General features: G+C 39.3%; 1 protein-coding gene across 4 annotated transcripts in view; it reads left to right on the forward strand.

Annotated features, from left to right (window-relative positions):
- Positions 1 to 23829, forward strand: part of WDR19 (WD repeat domain 19) — a 112701-nt gene that overhangs the window by 64874 nt on the left and 23998 nt on the right. For all 4 annotated transcript variants that reach the window (XM_060655225.2, XM_060655223.3, XM_060655224.2 and 1 more), the window contains exons 22-32: positions 393 to 533; positions 614 to 696; positions 1148 to 1231; positions 2431 to 2577; positions 2898 to 3022; positions 4966 to 5078; positions 7098 to 7166; positions 17012 to 17089; positions 18370 to 18466; positions 20102 to 20226; positions 23669 to 23750. In XM_060655225.2, coding sequence (XP_060511208.1) covers positions 393 to 533; positions 614 to 696; positions 1148 to 1231; positions 2431 to 2577; positions 2898 to 3022; positions 4966 to 5078; positions 7098 to 7166; positions 17012 to 17089; positions 18370 to 18466; positions 20102 to 20226; positions 23669 to 23750 — 1144 coding nt within the window. The remainder of the gene's footprint in view (positions 1 to 392; positions 534 to 613; positions 697 to 1147; positions 1232 to 2430; positions 2578 to 2897; positions 3023 to 4965; positions 5079 to 7097; positions 7167 to 17011; positions 17090 to 18369; positions 18467 to 20101; positions 20227 to 23668; positions 23751 to 23829) is intronic.

Below are 23829 nucleotides of genomic sequence, written 5' to 3' on the forward strand. Positions count from 1 at the left end.
ATCATGTCTAGTAGAGAAATCTTCCATTTGATAAATGGCTTTTTCCTTAATTTTGTTCATAGCATTTATGCTGTGTATCCAGCATATTACTTCTTATATAAAATTTTATATCAAGAAGACATACAGAGATACACAAAGCATTATGACAAGGGTAGTAAGAATTTGTTGTTAAGCATAAAAGGTGTAAACTTCTAAAGAAAAATATATAACTTTGTAACAGAAGATTTAAAAAAAAAAAAAAAAGGACTCAGTGTTACTTCATAATCTTGAGATTTTCCTGAAAAGACTAGTGAAAGTAACCTTTGGGCTCATTTTAGATTTAAATCAATTGTTTGGCTGAAATACATCAATTTAACTTAGGGTCTGATGTGTTATTTGCCTTATAATTCCAGGAACATGATGAAGTGTGTTTGGCTGGAGTGGCCCAGATGTCTATAAGAATGGGAGACATACGCCGAGGGGTTAACCAAGCCCTAAAGCATCCCAGCAGGGTCCTTAAAAGAGACTGTGGAGCCATATTGGAGAACATGAAGGTACCCTTTCCTAGGCATAAATATTCATGCGGACTTATACGTAATAAATTCAGTGTTTTAATAATCTCATATTGTTTTAGCAATTTTCAGAAGCAGCCCAACTGTATGAAAAAGGTCTCTATTATGATAAAGCAGCATCTGTTTACATCCGCTGTAAGAATTGGTAAGCATTTGCTAAGTTTGTTCTGAGCAAGTGTGGAAATGAATGGGTCCCGGAAGTCTCCCCACTTGTTTCCTTATCTGTACACCCTGTTCTCCCTATCTAGGTCTTCCCTCTATCTCCTTTTTTCTTCTTGGATGAGTTCATATTAATAGTTTGTTCCCCAAAGAACAACACATCCTGTTGGTTCGGAAATCCCTGATCAGACAAATTACTAGGGAAAAGAGCCCTGTTGCCCCCAAACTGCTAATGAACGAACCTTCATTGTCCCTTGGAGGGGTAGGGCAGGGGTGTGGCATCAGAAGGAAAAGCAGTTACATCTGCTTTTACCTATAGGAGCCAAGATTTCAAAGATCATGATAACTTTTTTGAATCCTAAAAACTAACACTTGATTGTGGAGAGTGACTTTGGAAGTGAATATAGTGCTGATACTCTCTGAAATCTACATTCTAGGGCAAAAGTTGGGGAGCTTCTGCCTCGTGTTTCTTCTCCAAAGATTCACTTGCAGTATGCCAAAGCTAAGGAAGCAGATGGAAGGTTTGTACAGTTTCTCAAATTCATGCAAGTTTAAAGCAATATATAAGTTTGATAAATTAACCATCAATCTTTGCAACTTCTAAGAAAGGCAGAGTGGAGAAAGAAAACATCTTTACCCTTTGCCTGGCCTTAAGTGCCAAACTATTACATTTTTCCCATATTTTAAATACCTCAAGTAAACCTTGGTGTATTCAATATAGGCTACTATCTCTTTTTATTTGAGAGTTAAGTACTAAAAGGTGATATTTTGATATAATATGGCATGAAAATAAAGTGATGGTCATTTTATTAAGAAGGATAACTTACAGATGCCGAGGAAAAGAACAGTGAAGAAATACGAATTCCACACCGATGACTGCACAGTTTAAGCTGCAAAACAGCGTCAAGATATCACAATGGATAGTTAATATCCTAAATAATATCTTCTGTCCTTCTGCAACTGGATAGAAGAAACTCAAAGACAAGGAGTCTCAGAGGAGGAAACACAATTATGAAATTGTATCTCATACAAACATGAAAAAGCTCTACCTCACTAATAATAATTAAAGCAACAGTATGTTATTTCAACCTCTCCTATCGTGAGATTTTAAACTAATAACCATACTATGAAAATGCACTTGTTATGCATGACTGACTCGTTCTGTATAATTTCCATAGCCTTTGGAAAGTTATTTGGCAAAATACATTAAGAGACTTTTAAAGGTCAGTACCCTCTACTTTTAGAAAAGCAACCTTAGGAAATAGAGATACACACTAAATGTCTTGTTGAAATGGAAAGAGCTGGAAAGCTAATGCAGACTGAAGACAAGTCTTGAGCTCCATCTAGAGGTTGACACGCAAAGATTTTATAGATCACTCTTACTGAAATATTCTGTTATTTTCTGTTTTCTAAAATAAGCTTATATTACTATTATAATCTTCCCAATAAAAAAAAAAAGGAAAGTGTAAAAAATTCTATATATATTGTTCAGATGAAAAATGCAATTCAATATTAATATTTTACTGTTAGTTTATCAGACCTCTAAAAAAGAACACATTTTAGGGAGATGATTCCTTGTATTCATCCTAATGAAGAATAAAGAAGTACAAGAAAAATAAGCAACCGTCATCAATAAAAAAAATTGCCTCCTGTATTGACATTTCCCCCCCCAAATGTGACAGTGTTAAGGAAGCTTATCTGAACTAAGTATTTCTTATAGATACAAAGAAGCCGTTGTGGCTTATGAGAATGCAAAACAGTGGAACAGTGTAATCCGCATCTATCTGGATCACCTCAACAATCCTGAAAAGGCTGTCAGTATTGTCAGAGAGACCCAGTCTCTGGATGGAGCCAAAATGGTAGCCAGGTAACGGAATGCATTATTTTTGGACTTCCAAAAACTAGCCTGGAAAGAAAGCCCCACTTACCTTGATCAAAGAAATAAATTCAAAGGGAATATTTATTCTTTATAATTTTTTTTTGTTAGATCTAAGTGTTTAAATTCAAAGTCTATTTGTTGTGGTTAGTGTAGGAGAGAATGTTTTTCAAATACAAGCATATAGTATAAAACTGCAGTTTGCCTAATGCATTTTTTAAAAAGGTTTCTCATAGTTGCAAAAAGATTTCATTTTGTAAATGACAAACTTATTTTAAATGAGCCAAGCTAATTAAAATACTTTGTTTTAGGTTTTTCCTACAGTTAGGTGACTACGGGTCTGCCATCCAGTTTCTTGTCATGTCCAAATGTAATAATGAAGCTTTCACCCTGGCTCAGCAGCACAACAAAATGGAAATCTATGCAGACATTATTGGTAAATACCATTGTTTTCCCTAATTTCTCTTACAGATTTGTATCCTAGAAATACTTGACCCTTAGGACCTAATTATCAACTTGGTATGCCCACAAGCACATGCACACACACCATTTATACAGAGACACATACATATTGATGTGTTAGATTTCAAGATTCCTACTATCTTACAGGTGAGATGGAATTATAAGACCCGTTTTCAAAAATTAAGATTTTGGGGTGACTATTAAAAGAAGCCAGATTTCCCAAATTCTGCTGTTTGCCAACCAGTGGTAAAACAAGTTTCCAAAATGAAGGTAATAAAAAATGCAGAGGAATTTTTGAAAAAATAGTTTCATAAGTTTTTTAAATTGAGTTAAAAATTAAGATTATATGATTCTACTTTGATGAAGAGTGATATATACAAGACGTGGTTTTTTCAGAAGAAAGTCCAAAAGAGGATTTTATATTCTGAGAACACCTGCTTTTAGGTTTTCTTCCCTTATGTGCAATTTTCTTAGAAACTACTGAAATAATTTTCAGATTTTGATTTTATGGGCCATACATAACATTATTTTTGGTGGTATTTTATTTTGGTTTATTTTATTTTCCCAATATACATAGCACAAGTTTACCATTTTAACCATTTTTAAATGTACAGTTCAGTCATATTAACAGTGTCATACAGCCGTCAGTCACCACCATCCATCCCCAGAACTTTGAATCGTCCTGAACTAAAGCTCTGTACTCATTACACAGTATGTCCCCATTCCCCGCCCCCCACCGCCCCTGGCAACCACTGTTGTACTTTCTACAAATCTACATAAATTTGACTATTCATAGTATGTCCTATAAATGGAATCCTGAAGTACTTGCCTTTTTGTGTTTTGTTTTTTAAAATTTACGAAATGACTGTAAGAATTGATGATAGGATTTATGAGAAAATTTTTATTTCAGTTTCAAGGAAACAAAAATAGGTAAAAGCATCTTCTCATATCTTAGAAAGTCATCCAGATAATTGGAGAAAATAAGGAGGTAAAGGAAAAAAGGAAATACGAATACAAGTGATATTAGAGTTATTAATTTTTAATTCGACAGATAACATTTCTTAACATTACAAATCACTATACCACTAACCCAGTTAAGTTTTTCTCATTTCATAAGGATGTGGCTTATCCTGCATCACACACACACACACACACACACACACGCACGCACACACTTTTTGTCCACCTTTCTTTACCCTCTTCTATTACAAACTCCCTATCTGCCTTGGGCTGGAGGCCCAGGGCTGTTGTGACACTTTGGTATTGTAACAGGACTCCAATACCCATGGGTAAATGTAAACAATGAGTTGGAACTCCTGCAGAGTTGAGGTCCTTCTTCCACTGTGCTTAACATATTTAAGCTTCAAACCAAAAGAAAAACAGTAATAAAAGAAAAAGAGTAATTATCTTTAAATGGCATCTACCAGCCACTTGAATATCATTTTCCTTCCTTGTCTGGCAAATGTGGACAATTGTCGAAACCAGGCCTTGCTGAGAAAGGCGGATAGATTACGTTTGTATTATGGTTGACTTCTGATTGTTCTTAGACTCTCGGCAGAATGCGATTGCGATTTGTAGTCATAGTTGTTCCTGTTGTTTTAGGAAATGAGATTGAGACTCTTAAAGAATGATAAAAGTCACCAAGGGTGATGTCTGACCATAGCCTACATTCTCACAAGGCTCGTAATTTTCTCTCCTGATTCCTGTTGAGGGTGAAAAGAAAATGGAACAGAGCTGGTATTTGGGGGAATGATGGTGGATCTGTTTTGTGATGAAAACAAACACTGATAATAACACTGATATTTACAGTTACAAATTTTTAATCACCTATTTTTAGATCACCTGTATTTGGATCTTATTTTTAAGTTAGCAATAAAATTTTGCTCAGATATTTTACTCCGTGAACTTCTGTTGTAGGTTCTGAAGGTACTACTAATGAAGACTATCAAAGCATCGCCTTATATTTTGAAGGAGAAAAAAGACATTTTCAGGCTGGAAAATTCTTCTTGCTGTGTGGCCAATATTCACGAGTTAGTATTTCCTGAGAAAATATACATTGGACTCCACAGGAATGCTAATAAGATTCTTTCTTTATTTTTTTAAGTAATCTCTATGCCCAATGTGGGGCTCAAACTCAAGAGTCCGAGATCAAGAGTCGTATGCTCTACTGACAGACAGCCAGATGCCCCAGCAATATTTTAAAATTATATTATTGCTTTCAGACACCCAGACCTGAAATATCAAAGTTAACTTTAAATCATTTTCTCTCTCCCACAGCCAATCACATTCTTCCCCTGTAATATCTCTGACATTGTCCCTTTTCATTCTAACCTATCATCAACTTAATCCAAACCTGGGTCACTTCACTTATTATATTATTACAATATTATTCCTATTTTCTAGTTTCTGTTCCTATAACTCATCCTTCATTTTATTCCCCAAACAATACTTACTTTCACTGCTACAGGGCCCCTAAAGCAGGAGTTATGGCGTTCAAGCAAGGGATATAACTCAGTGAAGCTGTGTGTTCATTGTGTTCATTGGGTGTTCACTGGGGACTACCGGGTGCCACCTGTTTGGTCTGAGGGAAACATCTTCTACTTACCTCCAGAAAATTGTTGCCCTTCAGGAGTTGGGCCCATGTGGGCTAGATCATTGGACTTTTCATGAGAAATAGAATTCTAGGTCTCCCAATTTTAAAACATGGGCCCACATATTTGTAGAATACCTCGCCTGCCAAAGAAACATGTCTGTGTGTGAACTCAGCCTTCTGGCTACCTATTTACTGTTTCTGGCCACTTAAAGTCCAGATTCCTTAGCTGGCACTCAAGAGAATTCCCACAGATTGACCAACCAGCTCCTGCACTTCCCAACCTGGCATCCAGCTGTTTCCATTAAGAAACATTCCATGGGGTGCCTGGGTGGCTCAGTCGGTTAAGCGTCCGACTACAGCTCAGGTCATGATCTCACACTTCATGAGTTCGAGCCCCATGTCAGGCTCTGTGCCGACAGCTCAGGGCCTGGAGTCTGCTTCAGATTCTGTGTCTCCCTCTTGATCTCTCCCCCTCCCCCACTCATCCTCTGTCTCTCTCTGTCTCAAAAATAAATTAATAAAACATTAAAAAAAACATTTAAAAAAAAAAAAAAGAAACATTCCTGCTAGCCTTTTCCCATTCCTGTTCTCCTCTAGATCTCTCTCTGCCCTCTTTCCTACCTACTACAGACCTGTTCATCTTCAGGTCCTTTTTCCTTCATGGTACCTTCGGATCACCCCCCTGTTTAATCAACTTTTCTTCCTTAGAGCACCAATGAAAACAAATGGTCATACTGCCCATTGTCTCTTAAACTTTTATTATAACCTTAAATTTCTTCATAGGTGTAGTGTTTAGGAAGTAGACAATTATGATTTAAAATAATTGGTTCCTTATAAATATCACATTACACAGATCTCCCCAATTAGGTTGTGTATAATACAACAAGAGGGGCTGTGTCATATCCTTCCTGGTATGCTCCATAGTCTCCTATACATAGTAGCAGGTTGGCAATAAATATTTGTTGAACGAATAAATGAATGAAAATGATTATATCTTCATAATGAAAGAGGACTTATTTTTCACTCTCATCAGAAGTCAGAACTAAATTCTTCAGAGGGTTAACTGGATCCTTCCATTTTTAAAATTCTACTCAGCCTTTTTGGTTTTTTTTTTTAAGTTTATTTTTGAGAGAGAGAGGGAGAAAAAGAGGGAGAGCAAGTGTGGGAGGGGCAGAGAGAGAGAATACGCTGTCAGCACAGAGCTCGAGGTAGGGCTTGATCTCACGAACCATGAGATTGTGACCTGAGCTGAAATCAAGCATCCGGCACTTAACTGACTGAGCCATCCAGGTGTCCCTCAGCCTTTTAGGTGTCTATATTAAGACCCAGACTGTGCATGCCCCTGGTTGAGAGGTGGACACTTGCATAAACTGTAATTACTTTGTGTGAAAACTTTGTTTTTCCCAATGTGAAAGCAGTCTGAAAGTTTTTAATTGCTATACATTTCTCATTTCAGGCACTTAAACATTTCCTGAAATGTCCGAGCCCAGAAGAGAATGCAGCAATAGAAATGGCGATTGAAACTGTAAGTGAGCTCTGTAATAAGACTTTTGAGAATGCTGATATTTTGAAAAACATTTTGAAGAAATTTCCAAACATACAGAAGTAGACCAAATATTGTAACCAACTCATCTGACTTGTACCCATCATCTGACTTCAACAGCTGTCAGCGTATGAGCAATCTTATTTTTTCTGTACCCCCACCTCTTTCCCTGTGTTATGTTATCTTTTTTTTTTTTTTTTTAACGTTTATTTATTTTTGAGACAGAGAGAGACAGAGCATGAACAGGGGAGGGGCAGAGAGAGAGGGAGACACAGACTCTGAAACAGGCTCCAGGCTCTGAGCTGTCAGCACAGAGCCCGACGCGGGGCTCGAACTCAGGGACCGTGAGATTGTGACCTGAGCCGAAGTCGGACGCTTAACCGACTGAGCCACCCAGGCGCCCCTCCCTGTGTTATTTTAAAGCAAATCACAGACATCATGTCATTTCATTTATGGGTACAAAGTCTATCTATAAAAGAAAAGAACCTTTGGGTTTTCTTTTAGGTATAACTTGCAAGTAGTAAAGTGCACAAATCCTAAGTATGTAACTCTTTTTCTCATATATTGCACTGACGTAACCCCTACTGAGATCAAGATATAGAACATTTCCAGCTCCCAGAGGCTCTTATGATGTCTCATAGTCACTGGCCAAGGGTAACCACAGCCAGGGGTAACCACAATTCTGACTTCTGTCCTTATAGATTGGTTTTATCTGTCTATGTATTTCATATAAATGGAATTGTACATATATACTATTTTGTGTCCAGTTCCTTCGAATCAACATACAGTCTATTAATGCATGTGTATTACTACATGCAGTGATGGTTCATTCTTACTCATTGCTGTGTAGTATTCCACCCGATGGCTATACCACAATTTATTTACCTATTACTCTGTTAATGGACATTTGGGTTGTCTCCACTTCAGGCATATTATGAGTAAAGTTGCCACAAAGTTGTTCGTATCTTTTGATGGACATAACACTCTGCCTTATTGGGTGTATATCCAGGAGTAGAATTGTTAGGTCATAAGATACACATATTTTGGCAATAGTTGTATCAATTTACACTCTACCAGCAGTATGAAAGAATTTAGTCGCTCTCTTTACCAACACCAATCTATGTCATTATGACTACTGATAGAGGTATAGTGGTATCTCATTATGGTCTCAATTCATTTTTCTAAAGACTAATGATATTGAGCACCTTTTCATATGTATATTGGCCTTTTGGATATCCTCTTTTCTGCTATTTAAATCTTTTTTCTAATTTTTAATTGTATCATCTCATCTTATTCTTACTGATTTGTAAGACTTTTTATAATTTCTAGATACAAGTCTTTCCATCATATATATATATGATGATATATATGATTTCCATCATATACATATATATATGTATATATATATATACATATATGTATGTATATATACAGATATACAGATATATATATATACATATATATATATATACCATATATATATATAGATAGATAGATATATACAGATATATATATATATATATATATATATATATATATATATATATATATATATGATCTCTCCAACTGTGGCTTGCCTTTTTATTCTTCAGTAGTGTCTTTTTTTTTTTTAAGTTTTTTTTACTTTGAGAGAGAAGGAGCACAAGCTGGGGAGAGGCAGAGAGAAGGAGAGAGAGAATCTCAAGCAGGCTGTGTGTGGTCCATGCTCAGGGGCTCAGACCCACAAAACTGAGATCATGACCTGAGTTGAAATCAAGAGTTGGATGCTTAACCGACCGAGCCACCCAGGTGCTCCATCTTTGGTAGTGTCTTGATGGAAAGAAATTCTTAAGTTTTAATGAAGTCCAACTTACAAATCTTTTTTTTTTTTTTTATGGTTAGTGTTTTTTAATCCTATTTAAGAAATCTTTTCCTATCGCATGGTCATTAAGCGATTTCTCTTATGTTTTCTTCTAGGTATTTGATTGTTTTAGCGTTCTTATTTAGTCCTATGCCCATCCTGAATTAACTTTTGTGTATGGTGTGAGGTAGGAATTAGGAATCTTTTATTCCCCAAATGGATATCCAGTTGATCCAGCACCATTTATCAAAATACCATTTTGCCCCCACTGAATTACCATAGAGCATTTGCCATAGATGAAATGACCAAATATATGTGAGTCTAGTTTTGGATTCTGTATTCTCTTCCATTGATTTGTCTTGCCTGTAACAATACCACACTGTATTACATGTATTCTTTATTATAATCTACTTCCTGTCGCTGTGGATTTGCCTATTCTAGACATTTCATATAAGTGGATCCATACAATATGTGACTTTTGTGTCTGGCATCTTTCTTTCAGAAGGTTTTCAGCGTTCAGCTGTGCTGTAGCATGTACTAATACTTCATTCCTTTTTATGGCTAAAGATTCTGTTGTATGACTCTACCACACTGTATTTATTCAACAGTTAATACACATTTGGTTTGTTTCTACTTTCAAGCTTTTATGAATAATGCTGTTAACATTTGTGTGCAATGTTATATACATTGTATATACTCTCTTGAGTGTATGTCTAGGAATTTCTAGGCCATATGTTAGCTCTATGTTTAACATTTTGAGGAATTGTCCAACTGTTTCCCAAAGCAGCTAAACCATTTTACATTACAAACAGCAATGTGTGAGCATTGCAGTTTCGCCAACAATCATTTCTTGTCATTGTTGAACATCTAGTTCAAATTTCCCCATCTCCTGTATTTCCCACTAGCTGACAATTAAATCTAGATACTTAATCAGACATAGATTTGGTGTTTTTAGATGGTGCTAAGTACATCCTCTTTCATGACATCAGTAGGCTCATGTCTTAATAAGCTCAGGCTGCCGTAACAACATACCACAGACTAAGTGGCTTAAACAACAGAAATTGATTTCTCACAGTTCTGGAGGCTGAGAAGGCTAAGATCAAGGGGCCAGCCAATTTGTTTCCAGTGAGAGCTCTCCTCTGGGCATGTAGATGGCTACCTTCTTGCTGTATCCTCACGTGGCCTTTATGGAGTGCGTTCAGGTGAGGAGAGATCTCTTTCCATTCCTTTTGTTGTAACACCACTGATCCCATCGTAAGGTCCCTACCATCATGACCTCATCTAACCCTAATTCCTCCCAAAGGCCCCATATTCAAATATCACCACATTTGTATTCAAATACAAATATGTAGGGCTTCAACATATGAATTTTGGGGGAACATAAATATTCAGTCCATAACAGCCCATCATTTTTGTCATCTCTGTTTTTATGGTGTTAAGATTATTAGATATTAGAATGGTCAGCCTTATCCCTCCATTATGACATTTCCCATCAACCTTTCACCTAATGATTTCAGCACCCATTAATGTTTATTACCTGGATCCATTATTTTGTTAGGGGTTGCAAAATGGCAATATTTGTCATTCCTTCTATTCCATACCAACTATTTTTTTACTGTGAGATAAAGGAAAAATAGAGTAAATACTTGATTTTTTTTTTCCCCTCTGCTTACTAGTTTTAAGACTAATGAGTTGCAGGGAACCTGGGTGGCTCAGTTGGTTGAGCATCTGACTGTTGATTTTGGCTTACATCACGATCTCAGGGTCGTCAGATTGGGCCCCCGCATCAGGCTCCACACTGGGCATGGAGCCTGCTTAATATTCTCTCTCTACCCTTACCCCCAATTTGTGCTCTCTCTTGAAAAAAAAAAAAAAAGAATAATGAGTTGGTTTCCTGCCATCCTCCAAAGGTGACCTCTAGAGATGCTTTTGTTTTTACTATCATTATGAACTCATAGATTTTTCGTATATTTGATTTCAGTCCATTACATCCAGTCGATGTTTTTTATGCCCAAATGTGTCTTTAACTATTACTGCATTTTGACACAATCCTATTAATATTTGATAGATTCCTTGCCCTCAGGTACATGATATTGACTCCATTTCTTTTTTTTTGATTATATAAGTTTCAGTTGTACAGCTTTATAATTCAAAATCCATATATACTACAAGGTGATCACCATCATAAACCTAGTTACCATCCATCACCATATAGTTGACTCCCTTCACCACTTAACTTATCCCCCAGCCTCCTTCCCCTCTGGGAAACACCAGTCTGTTCTCTGTATCTGTGAGTTGGTTTTGCTTTTATTTTGTTTTAGATTCTACATATGAATGAAATTAGACAGCATCTGTCTTTGTCTGACTTATTTCACTTAGCATAATACCCTCAAGGTCCATCCATGCTGTCACATTTGGCAAGATTTCATTATTTTTTTAAGGCTGAGTAGTATTCCATTGTGTGTGTGTGTGTGTGTGTGTGTGTGTTCCACATCTTTATTCATTCATACTACGAATGGACACTTGTTTTCATATCTTGGCTCTTGTAAATGCTGCAATGAACATAAAGGCACATATATATCTTGGGGTGTTAGTGCTTTTATATTTTTTGGATAAATACCAAGAAGTGGAATGACTAGGGCATATGGTAGTTCTATTCTTAACTTTTTGAGGAATCTGCATACTGTTTTCCATAGGGACTGTATCAATTTTAAATCCTACCAACAGTGTACAAGGGATCCCTTTTCTCCACATCTTCTCCAACATTTGTTATCTTGTCTTTTTGATAATAGCCATTCTTATAGGTGTTATGTGATATCTTATTGTGGTTTTAGTTTTCATTTTCCTAATAATGAGTGATGTTCAGCATCTTTTCAAATGCCTGTTGGCTATTTGTATGCCTTCTTTGGAGAAATGTCTTTTCACATCCTCTGCCCATTTTTTAATCAGGTTAGTTTTGTTGTTGAGTTGTATGAGGATTTTTAAACTTTTTTTAAAAATGTTTATTTATATTTGAGACAGAGAGAGATAGAGAGCATGCGTGAGCAGGGGAAGGGCAGAGAGAGGGAGACACCGAATCCGAAGCAGGCTCCAGGCTCTGAGCTGTCAGCACAGTACAGTACCTGATATACGGGGCTCAAACCCACAAACTGTGAGATCATGACCTAAGCCGATTTCAGGTGCTCAACCAGCTGAGTCACCCAGGCGCCCCCATATGAAGATTTTTTTAAATATATTTTGGATATTAACCCCTTATTGGGTATATAGTTTCCACATATCTTCTCTCATTTCAGTAGGTTGCCTTTTTGTTTTGATGTCAGTTTCCTTTGCTGTGCAACTTTTAGTTTGATGTAATTCCATTTGTTTACTTTTGTTTTTGTTTGCCTTGCCTTTGGAGTCAGATCCATCAAGACATCACTAAGACCAAAGTCAAGGAGCTTACCTCCTATGTTTTCTTCTAGAGTTTTATGGCCTCAGGTCTGACATTCAAGTCTTTAATACATTTTAATTTTTTGTGTATGGAGTTAAAAGTGGTCTAGTTTCATTCTTTTCAATGTGGCTTTCCAGTTTTTCCAATACCACTTACTAAAGACTGTCCTGTCTTCATTGTTTTTGCTTTTGTCATAGATAAATTGTCCCTATATACGTGGATTTACTTCTGGGCTGTCTACTGTGTTCCATTAACCTGTGTGTCTGTCTTTGTACCAATACCATACTGTTTTGATTACTGTAGCTTTGTAGTATAATTTGAAATCAGAGAGCATGATACCTGCAGGCAGCTTTGTTATTCTATCTCAACACTGCTTTGGCTATTCAGGATCTTTTCTAGCTTCATACAAATTTTACAATTATTTGTTCTAGTTTTATGAAGTATGCCATTGAAATTTTGACAGGTATTACTTTGAGTCTGTATAGTGCTTTGGGTAATAGAGACATTTTAAGAGTATTCTTCTAATTCATGAGCACAGAGTATCTTTCCATTTATCTGTGTCATCTTCAGTGTCTTTCATCAGGGTCTTACGGTTTTCGGTACACAGGTCTTTCACCTCCTTGGTTAAATTTACTGCTAGGTATTTTATTCTTTTTGATGCAATTGTAAATGGGATTGTTTTCTTAATTTCTTTTTCTGGTGTTTCACTATTAGTGTACAGAAATGCAACAAATTTTTGCATGTTGATTTTGTATCCTACAATATTTAGTTATCAGTTCTAATAGTTTTTTGGTGGATTCCTTGGGTTTTCTATATATAGTAACATATCATCTCCAAATAGTGACAATTTAACTTCTTCCTTTCCAATTTAGATGCCTTTTATTTCTTTTTCTTGCCTAATTGCTGTGGCCAAATTCCATTTCTTGCCCCAGACCTGGAATCAGTCATTTCTCTAAGAAGGTCTAGTTCCTTTCAGCGAGAAATTGTTTTAGAGACCATAATTTGGGTGCTAGCAATATTCTATTTCTAAGCCTTTTCAGTAAAAGTATTGGCATTTTTTATTATGGCATAAAAATTAGTATTTTCTAAAAGTACCTGAATTTTAAGCTGGAGTGAAATTAGTAAAGTATGAAAATTATTCTCTGGCCATCCACAAAAGGCCATTTTATTTCACTATGAAAATAGTTTCATTCTCTGATTTTGTCTGCATATCCACATTTTCTAAAGCGTATTTCCTCCAGAAAGCCAGACTCAACGCTGCCAGCAACTCTCAAGAATACATTTCCCACCCTTCCTGCTAAAGATGGACTGGAATTCTGGCCCCAAATGCATAAGTCCAGAAGGGCTCTGAATTGGTTAGTTCAGGTGTCCACTACAAGATTAAACAACTGGTGGCCACAAGGATGGAATAATCTGCTTGGGCAAATTAGGTTAAATTCCAACCCCTAGACATTACACCTCTATTGTCATGGGGAATAGGGTCCTCTGAGGCATGGAAGTGTCAATGGAATACCATGGTTGAAATGAAAGTAGGAGCATTTCTCAGAAAAGTTAAAGGAATCGGTATCAGACAAAAGTATAGATGTCCCTTGCAGCTATCAAATTTTTCTCCTTTTATGAGTATTCTTTAATCCTCCCATAGCTACTTCTAGGTGTGGTGCTATATATTTCATTATAATAAATTTTACTAAGTTCAGAGACATGTGGCCTATAAAACCAACATATTTGTGTTTATTATCCATTACTAGGATAACTTCATTCATTCAGACAAGTGCATTCTGCACTTCACTACCAGAGAATTTTCCTGAAGTCCAGTTTTAAATCCTTTTATTCTCTAGCTGCATTGCCTCCCAGTTGCCTCATAATTTGTTCCCAATCTATTCTTCATGAACCACAGAAGCTTAGGTACCCCTGCAGGTGATCTTGTCTAACCTCTTCATTTTATTGGCGAGGAAACAAGAGGTCCCATAGGATGATATGACTTAACCTAAAGCCACCCAAATAGAAAGTAACAGAACTATGACTAAGTCTTCTTTCCAACCAAATTGCCTGTTACACTCCTCTATGTCAGTAGCCTATGCTACACTGGCCTGGCCACTTCTACCCGAGTAATTCAGGGCTCCCCTTCCTGTGTTCCTTCATTCTTGTGGTCCCCTACACCAAGGCCACCCACCCTCCTACACCTCTGCCTTTCATACTCCCACGCAACATGCAAGACCCACTTCACACGCAAGCCTTTTGTGAACTATCCTCTGGATGAAATTTCACCGTCCTTAGACTCGTCTCTAAGTATTTTGAACATCACCTACCACTACAGTTATCTCCCTTCAGATTAATAGCTCCTCAAGGTCAAGGACCCATTTCTTCATAGAGTGTTTAGCACATTATGGGCACTCAATAAATATTTGCTTAGTTGAACACATGTTGGTTCCCAGCTTAGTGAACACACTATATGGATGATATAAGTTTCCTTTCAACCCTCCATTCCTTTCTTTCCTTTCCACCTTGAGACACCCCCCCCCTCCATTTGAATTTCTTATAATCTGTGCACTCTTACTTGCTGACCCATAATTGAGAATATCTTGAAAATGTTCACAATTTACCAACCCCCACCCTACCCCATCCTCTACCCCTTAAGGTTCTGAAATGCATTCTTGGTGCGTGTGTGTGCGTGTGTGTGTGTGTGTGTTGGTGTGTGTATAGTACAGCCCTACTTGAGACATTACCTGAATGAACCCATGATATGGATGAGAAAGATGGGTCTTCACAGGATCTTTTAACTGTGTTGGGGGCCTTCCTTCTTCTTTGCAGTCAGGTTCTGCCTTCACCACTCTGTAAACCTTCTCTAAAAGGTCCCCACTGCTAAATATAAAAGTCTCTTCTTCTCAGTCTTCACTCCATGTTATGGGAGCATTTTACACTATCATTACTGCATCTTTCTTATGACTCCCTTAGAACACTGCTTTTCCCATTACTTCTCAAATGGTCCCTTCTCAGCCTCTTTCACCGACTCCTCTACTCCAGTATGTAAGTGTTCCTCAGCATTCTGTCTCCATCCTTCTTTAATTTTTTTAAAAAAATTTTCAATGTTTTCTTTATTTTTGAGAGAGAGAGTGCAAGCAAGGGAGGGGCAGAGAGAAAGAGAGGGAGACACAGAATCTGAACTGGGCTCCATCCACTGAGCTGTCAGCACAGAGCTCAGTGCAGGGCTCAAACTCACAAACCATGAGATCATGACTTTAGCCAAAGTCGGACACTTAACCGACTGAGCCACCCAGGCACCCCCCTTCTTTTAATTCTTGACAGCCACATCTATTCCTTACTGGCTCCCTTTTCCATCCTAACATTTTGGGTGTGTTCAACCCTCTGAAACTCATATTTAACTGGGCGTCCTGTATTTTTATTTGCTATGTCCAGCAACATCAGATAGCACTGCTTAACATCAGTCCAAGCCCTTTATGGGTATTAACTTATTTAATCCTTAAGACAATACAGTGAGTTAGGTATTTTTTTTATCCTCATTGGGGTCCCAAGAGTAACCAGGTGATCTTTTGACCTCAGGCAGGCTGACCCCAGAGCCCTTGCTTTACCATGTCTCCATACTGGCGCATTCACCCAAAACCATCCACAAGAGCCATCGAGATGATAAGCTGTACAGGATTTCTCTTCCTTACAGCATCGCTTCCTTACAGCAGTGGCAAAAGCAGAGGCAACAGATTTGTAAAGGCTTAGCTTTCTTGGACTGACGACTACCACAGTGAGTGAAGTGTGTAGAAATTCTGCAGCCCCAAGGGCCTCTCCACCCCACACGTTCACCACGGTCTCTTCTGCACAAGGAACTTCCAAACTTTTATCTTTTTCCCTTAAGCATAGCAAGCTAGGCCACATGTTGCTCTGTCCCTCGTAACGGTTTCCTTCTTTTTCTGGTGGCTCTTTGCACTGTATCATTAATACAAGCACAGCACTGCCCTCTTCAGTGTTCGTTCCCTTTGGTGGAGCTCCAGTTGCATTGTTGGCTCACCCCTATTTTACAGACACAAGACTCTTAAGCCTCCTCGTCAGTAATTATCCCTACTAAAACACATTTCCACCCTCCGATATCGTACATAATTTTTCCTGATCAACACCACACATCAGTGGGACTCGATGCGTTTCCTTGGGGAGCAGTGGAGACGCAGTGCTTGGTACTGTGTGCTTGCAGAAGGCCTAGTTCCTGCACTCAAGACCTTATTCTCTACGTGCCATGTTCACCTTGAGAAAGTTTTTACTGAAACATCCAAAAAGTATATTCTGTGTGGGGGGGGGAGGGGGAGGGGGGAATGGTCTTTTGATACAGCAACTGAGAAAAGCTGTAGCTTTTAAGGATAGACTTTTATTAATGGAGACTCTACAAATAAATGAAGAAAGACCCTAAATTTATATCATGTCAGGACTTGACTATAGCCATTTTTACGATTTTTTAATTCTATTTCCTCAGCACAAGGTTTTCTGCCCCTCCTCCCCTTCCTTTCTAATTTTAAGATGCTGAATTTACTGTTTCTTTCTCTTCCTAAACAGATTGGTCAGGCCAAAGATGAACTGCTGACCAGTCAGCTGATAGACCACCTTATGGGAGAGAGTGATGGCATGCCTAAGGTACTAGAAATGTTGTCTTCTCTTGGGTTCTAAGTATTTTAGTTACCATTTGACTTTCTTCTGCCCTGTTTTTACCTATTATGGGTTCTGCATCATGGACTTGTAAAGTTTTCTCTCTGAATATAATCTTCTAGACAGTCCCTGCATTTTAGAGGATATTGGGTATATTCACCCTTTGAAATTGGCATTGTCCCCTGTGAAACAGCCACAATCCTCTAGATAACAATTCACACCACCCACAACTTTCCTCAAATGTTAAAGAGTTTTATTTATTCTGGGAACTTTGAAAACTATTATTAGAACTATGAGCATTAATCCCTAAAAATCAGTATACTTTGTTCATATTTCAAAAATTGTGTTAATAATCATATTTAGCGTAAAAGTAACTCACTATAAATATAAAGTAGAAATAAATCATTAAGAACATATTTTCTAAGTATGTGACTCTTGGGAGTTCATTCAGACATTGGTCTTCTCACAGTCCTGATGGGGACAGTCCCCTTTGAGAACACCCCCGAGTTTGTTCTTCCCTTTTGTTTTGATGTCTGAGGTGATCTTCTTGTGAAGGAAGTCAAGTTACTGATTTGGAGAGAAGGTGCCAGAATGTCATAGCTGGAGAGGATGGTCGCAGTCCTGATCCCTGAGTCCATAGACAGAAACGGGAGACCCAGGGAAGCTAAGTTAACCTACCAAAGGGCACAGGCCCTTAAACTGTTCCAAACCACCTCACCTCACGTCCACTTATTCTAGTAATCAGGAAAACAGTGTCAGGTATATAAAATTGTCTATAGGTGAAGAGAACGGGAACAGAAAATAATCAAAGGCCAGCGTTCTTATGGGCCAGAGAAATTTATATAGGTGTAAAAACTTCTAAGTTTTTGCAAAGTTGATATAAGAATACATTTTGCTATCGCACACAGGAGATAACTCTGTGGAGTAGCATTAGGAACACAGACTCTGAAGCCTGATCACTGTGGCTCAAATCCAGACTCTGGAGAGGTCCTGTTGTGTGTGTTTCTCATCAGTGCAATTAGTGTATAACCATGCCTTCTTCCCAGGAAGAGCATGAGGATTTAAACACATTAATATTTCGCAAGTACTTAGACTATTACCTGGCACATATTAAACTATGAATAAATTCGTGATAAAAAAGTAAATTCTTTATTCAGTGGACTTTTTTAAACAATATCAAAAGTGGATTCCAACTAAAATGAAAAATTTTAGGTGTTTGTCCCCCTGGCTACTGAAGAGTGATGTTTCTCTAATGGTTTGTATGTCAGGATGCCAAGTACCTGTTCCGCTTGTACATGGCCCTGAAACAGTACCGAGAAGCTGCCCGGACTGCCATCATCATTGCCAGAGAAGAGCAGTCTGCAGGTACGTCCCTGACATTCACGTTTGTCTCGTAGTCAAGTAGTAGAATCAAGCTCCAAACTCTTTTCGAAATGCCCCAGAAAAAGTAGCCCTTTTCTAATCTAGGTTTGCTTTGAACCCAGAAGATGAGGAGAATGACCATTTCTGGGTTTCAGAGAAGTACAATAATTGACCAGCACAGGGGGATCTAGGTAACTCCACTAACGCCTTCTCTCGGTAGTGCTATTTCCTCTTCTCACGGCCTCGCAGCTCTTGTCTCCGGGACAGTGCCCTCTCCACTCTCCAGCCCAGTGCCCCTCTCGTACACTTTGCCACACCTTCTTTCCATGCCACATATTTGACTTTAACAATATGAAAGAGATTGGAAAGTGGAAGATGGTGTGATGTTATTATTGACCTAGTTCTTAATAGTACGCAGGGACCATTTATAGAGCCTCCATAAGGCTTCTCTTCCCTTGCATGCTCTCTAAATGTTTATTGACTAAGTCAGAGAATTAGTCTCGTATCTTCACTAGTTTCTGCAAGCTGATTCTTCTAGATGTTCAGAAATATGGAACACAATTTTGGCAAATACAAAATGGAATGAGTCACTGCTTTACTCAGTTTACGTTGATCTAGCACCCACTGCGAGATACACGATTCAGAGGACTGTGCCACAGTCCCGCCCTCAGGGAGTCCTGATTTGGTGGGAGAGAGTTGTTATAAAGGATGATAAGTGCCAGAATAGAACAGAAATCCACTAAAAGGGCACTGGGAGAGGGATCCACCTCACCTGAGGGTTGGGGGTGTTGTAGGGAGTTGGAAGATGGAGAGGAGAGAAGGCAACAGAAGTTTCAGCTGAGTTTTGAAAGGCTGAGATGGCAGAAGATGAAGGAGAAAGGCATATGCAGGGAGAGCAGCAGCAGCGAAGGAGGACACAGACTCAGAGGAGCAAGGGACTCCTGGGCACCTATTGTGGTGGGGGGAGGCAGGAGGGGAGGGCAGAGGTAGGGTTAGGAAGGTAGGAAGAGGCAGATCCTGAAGGGCTCAGGACCTTGGCTCAGGAGTTTGCACATGATCCCTAAGGCCTTTGGAGGGTTTTACGTTGGGGTGTGACCTTGAGCTTTGACAAGATCACTCAGACTTCTCAGAATAGAGGCAGAAGCAGCACAGAGGAACACCCAATAGGACATGGCTGCAGAGAGATGGCGAGAGGCATTACAGCAGGCCTGGGACCAGGCTGGATTTGGGAGACCTAGAAGGTGACTCGGAACTTGATCACCATCTGCTTTGGGGGCAGGTGGAGCCCTGAGGAAGAGGGAGGGGTCTAGGATGACACCATTTGCTCCCTGAGGGACTGGTTGGGTATTAGCACCATCAATTACCACAGGAAAAACTAAGCTACTTTATGTAAGAAATTATAAAGATATTGCTAATAACAGAATCTACTTGTAAAATGAGGGCCCACATTGTGATGAGCACCGGGTGATGTATGGAAGTGCTGAATCACTGTATTTTCACCTGATACTAATACTACCCTGTGTATGAACTCACTGGAATTTGAATAAAAACTTTAAGAAATAAAATAAAATGAGGGCCCACAGAAAGTCCTCAGATTTCATCCTTTGCAATAATGCCATCTTGCCGCCTTTTTCCAAGGAAACTATCGGAATGCACACGACGTTCTCTTCAGTATGTATGCAGAACTTAAATCCCAGAAGATCAAAATTCCCTCTGAGATGGCCACCAACCTCATGATTCTGCACAGTTATATCCTCGTGAAGGTGAGGCCTTACAGTGACTTGGGACATAATCTGCCAAGTGAGTTTATCACCCGAAGGATTTTTTTTATGGGCACCCCTCCATTGGATGAGCGTGATTTTCTAGATCTCTATGTTGTTAAGTGAAAAAAAGCAACATAGAATAATTGTACAATATGCTGCCTTTTGTGTACAAGAGGGAAAAAAATAAGAATGAATAAATATTGCAAGTAAAATGAGAAATATACTCAGAAGTCTAGCTAGCAAAAGTAATTTCCTAAAGGGAACAAGACATGGGACAGAGGGGGCCTGGTACCATCCCAATCAGGCGATAAAAGGGAGCATATCTTTCTCCGTGTACGTTGTTTTACCTTGTTTTGATTTTGAAGCACATAAATGTATTACCTGGCCAAAAAAAAAAAAAAAAAAAGACATTTTTGTTCAACCAGAGCTTCTATTAATTCTAAGATCGTGGATTTTATACAATTCCATGATTTTTAATACTATTTAGTTTTCATCTGAATATAAAAATAATACATATTCACTGAGAAAATTTAGAGAGTGTAGAAAAGTATAATGAAAAATTTACCCTTTGAGCCCATCACCATACATAACACCTGTTAACGCAGTGCTGTATACGCCCTCCATACTTCTATGAAGACATGTGTGCACGCTTTTTTTACATTAGTATTTATGTCCAGTTGTCTGTTCTGTTTTTTCAATTAGTAATTTTTTTTTAATTTTTTTTTAACCTTTATTTATTTTTGAGACAGAGAGAGACAGAGCATGAATGGGGGAGGGGCAGAGAGAGAGGGAAACACAGAATCGGAAGCAGGCTCCAGGCTCTGAGCCATCAGCCCAGAGCCCGACGCGGGGCTCGAACTCACGGACCACGAGATCGTGACCTGAGCTGAAGTCGGACGCTTAACCGACTGAGCCACCCAGGCGCCCCACAATTAGTAATTTTTAATAAAAAACAAACTACAGCACGCAAACCTCAAATACTTGTGTGTACAGTTTTCTTAAATATTATATGTGTGTGTATCCACACACACATAAACATATCTTTGTAAAGATACAGACAGAATCCAACCTACGTATTTTTCCAGATTTTCATTTATATCAGAATATACCTTCCCATATTAATGTTAAATTAGCATTCAGGCCAGTCCACAAGAGCTTATTTAATTTTGACAGTACCTAGGATCACAGTAGTCATATTATGAATGACTTAGATCCCAATTATCTATAACAGCAGTGTCCAACAGAACTTTCTACAGTGTTAGAAGTGAACCATATCTGTGCTGCCCCACGTGGTAGCCACTAGCCTGGCTGTGGGGCACCTTAAATACAGCTGGTGCAACTGATAAACTCATTTTTTTTCCTTTACATAATTTTAATTTTAGGGGCACCTGGCTGGCTCATTTGGAAAAGCATGTGACTCTGATCTCAGGGTCATGAATTTGAGCCCCACGGGTGTAGAGATGACTTACAATTTTCATTTTAAAATTTAAACAGCCACATGTGGCTAGTGGCTACCGTGTTAGGCCACACAGTTCTGTAACACTGATTTTAAGGGAAAAATTAGAATTCCAGCTTGCAACCCCTGAGAGTACATTTCCCTCCAGAGCAGCAAGAAGATCTGTTCTCTCATGTGGAAAAGAGTAGAAAGGGAGAAGGGAGGTCTCTCTCAGCTTCAGACCTGAGTGGCAGTGCCAATGTGCTGGGGGCACAGAATCCAGCAAGATGGAACTTTTGGGATCAGGGGGAGGATAGAAAGAGCTGGTGGGGGGCACCTGGGTGGCTCAGCCAGTTAAGCGTCCAAGTTCAGCTCAGGTCATGATCTCACAGTTTGTGAGTTGAAGCCCTGCGTCAGGCTCTGTGCTGACAGCTTGGAGCCTGGAACCTGCTTTGGATTCTGTGTCTCCCTCTCTTTCTTCTCCTCCCCTGCTTGTGCTGTCTCTGTCTCTCTCAACAATAAGCATTAAAAAAAAAAAAAAAAAAAAAAAAAAAGCTGGTAGAAGATGGGAAGCAAAAGTTAAGGAATCCTTATATAAGAAGCACCCTAAGTGATAGGGATGGTTCTCAAGTCTTTTTTTTTCCTCTGGCATTAAGGGCTGGCCTGTCACTTACATAGGACCAGACACCCTCTTCCCTCCCACTGCAGGGCCCCTGTGACTCTTCCCCTTTGCTGTAATGTTTGCCTCTTTCACAAGCACCAAACATTCCCAAGATTTTTAACTGTGATATCAGAAGTGAAACTGTTAACCTTTCCAAGTAAGAACAAGTTCATGTGAAAATGTCAGCACCATCTTTGACACCAAGGACTGAAAAGAGCCATCCACATTTCAGGGGATATCAAGACAGCTTTGGTGGATGTTTCCTCTCAGAGGTGGGACAGGGACTCTGGCTGAGGGACAGCCTGGGAACTTTGGGTCTGGATGACTGGGCTGGGAAGTCTGAGGCACAGAGAGTCAACAGAGGACAAACAGCAGGGGACTCCCTACCCTTTAGATTCAGTTAACAGAAGGTTGCAGTGCTCAGTAAATTCTACTATCATTCATTTGCTTAGACTGGATGCCTGGGAGTTACTCTAAACTTGCCCTGCACATTCTCACCAGTTCTGCCTCCTATTCAGTCTGTTCCCCTCACCCCGCACCCCCCACCCCTGTCAGCTGCCCCACCTTGCCTGGATGATGCAGCAACGTTGTGGCCTGGTCCTGTGGACTCTCCAGCTTCCTCTCATCTTTTTTTTTTTTTTTAATTTTTTTTTAACGTTTATTTATTTTTCAGACAGAGAGACACAGCATGAACGGGGGAGGGGCAGAGAGAGAGGGAAACACAGAATCAGAAGCAGGCTCCAGGCTCTGAGCCATCAGCCCAGAGCCCGACGTGGGGCTTGAACCCGCGGACCGCGAGATCGTGACCTGAGCCGAAGTCGGACGCTTAACCGACTGAGCCACCCAGGCGCCCCAGCTTCCTCTCATCTTAAGCATCACAGACCCTGCTCGTACTTAGTACTTACCCAATCTCAGGCCCCTCCAGCCATTGCTGCCCCTTTCCCACACGACAGGCAGCGCCCTTTTCCTTTAACAACTCATCCCCTTTCAGCCTGACAGACTCGGCCTTCAGGTCTCACGACCGCTTGGCAAAGTTGGTATCATTAGCCCTCCAAAAATGGCCAGGAAGAGATGGATCAGGGATTTGAACTCATGTCACATGGTCTAAGACAAAGTAGAGAACAGAGCACAGAGTAGAGGTAAGGCCAGTGAGGCCATGGTGCCAGGCAGCAGCCGCTGGAAGAATAAAGGAGAAATTCCAAGTGCCATAAGCCAAGTAAGGCTGCAAGGATCATGGAACGACCCTGTTCAGGGTCATAATCAAGGAGGGATTATTTTATTTGGGGCAATAAAGCATGAATTAGGTTGAATCAAAATCTCTAAGAAAAGTGAAACATGTATTTCAGATTCATGTTAAAAATGGAGATCATATGAAAGGGGCACGTATGCTTATTCGGGTGGCCAACAACATCAGCAAGTTTCCGTCACGTGAGTACTATCTGAGAAGAGCTTGTTACCTGCACTTCTGCATTCGTGTGGCACTGTGAGATCGATAGTCACTAACTCT

This window comes from Panthera onca, chromosome B1 (assembly GCF_046562875.1).
Source record: "Panthera onca isolate mPanOnc1 chromosome B1, mPanOnc1 haplotype 2, whole genome shotgun sequence".
NCBI classification, from domain to species: Eukaryota; Metazoa; Chordata; class Mammalia; order Carnivora; family Felidae; genus Panthera; species Panthera onca.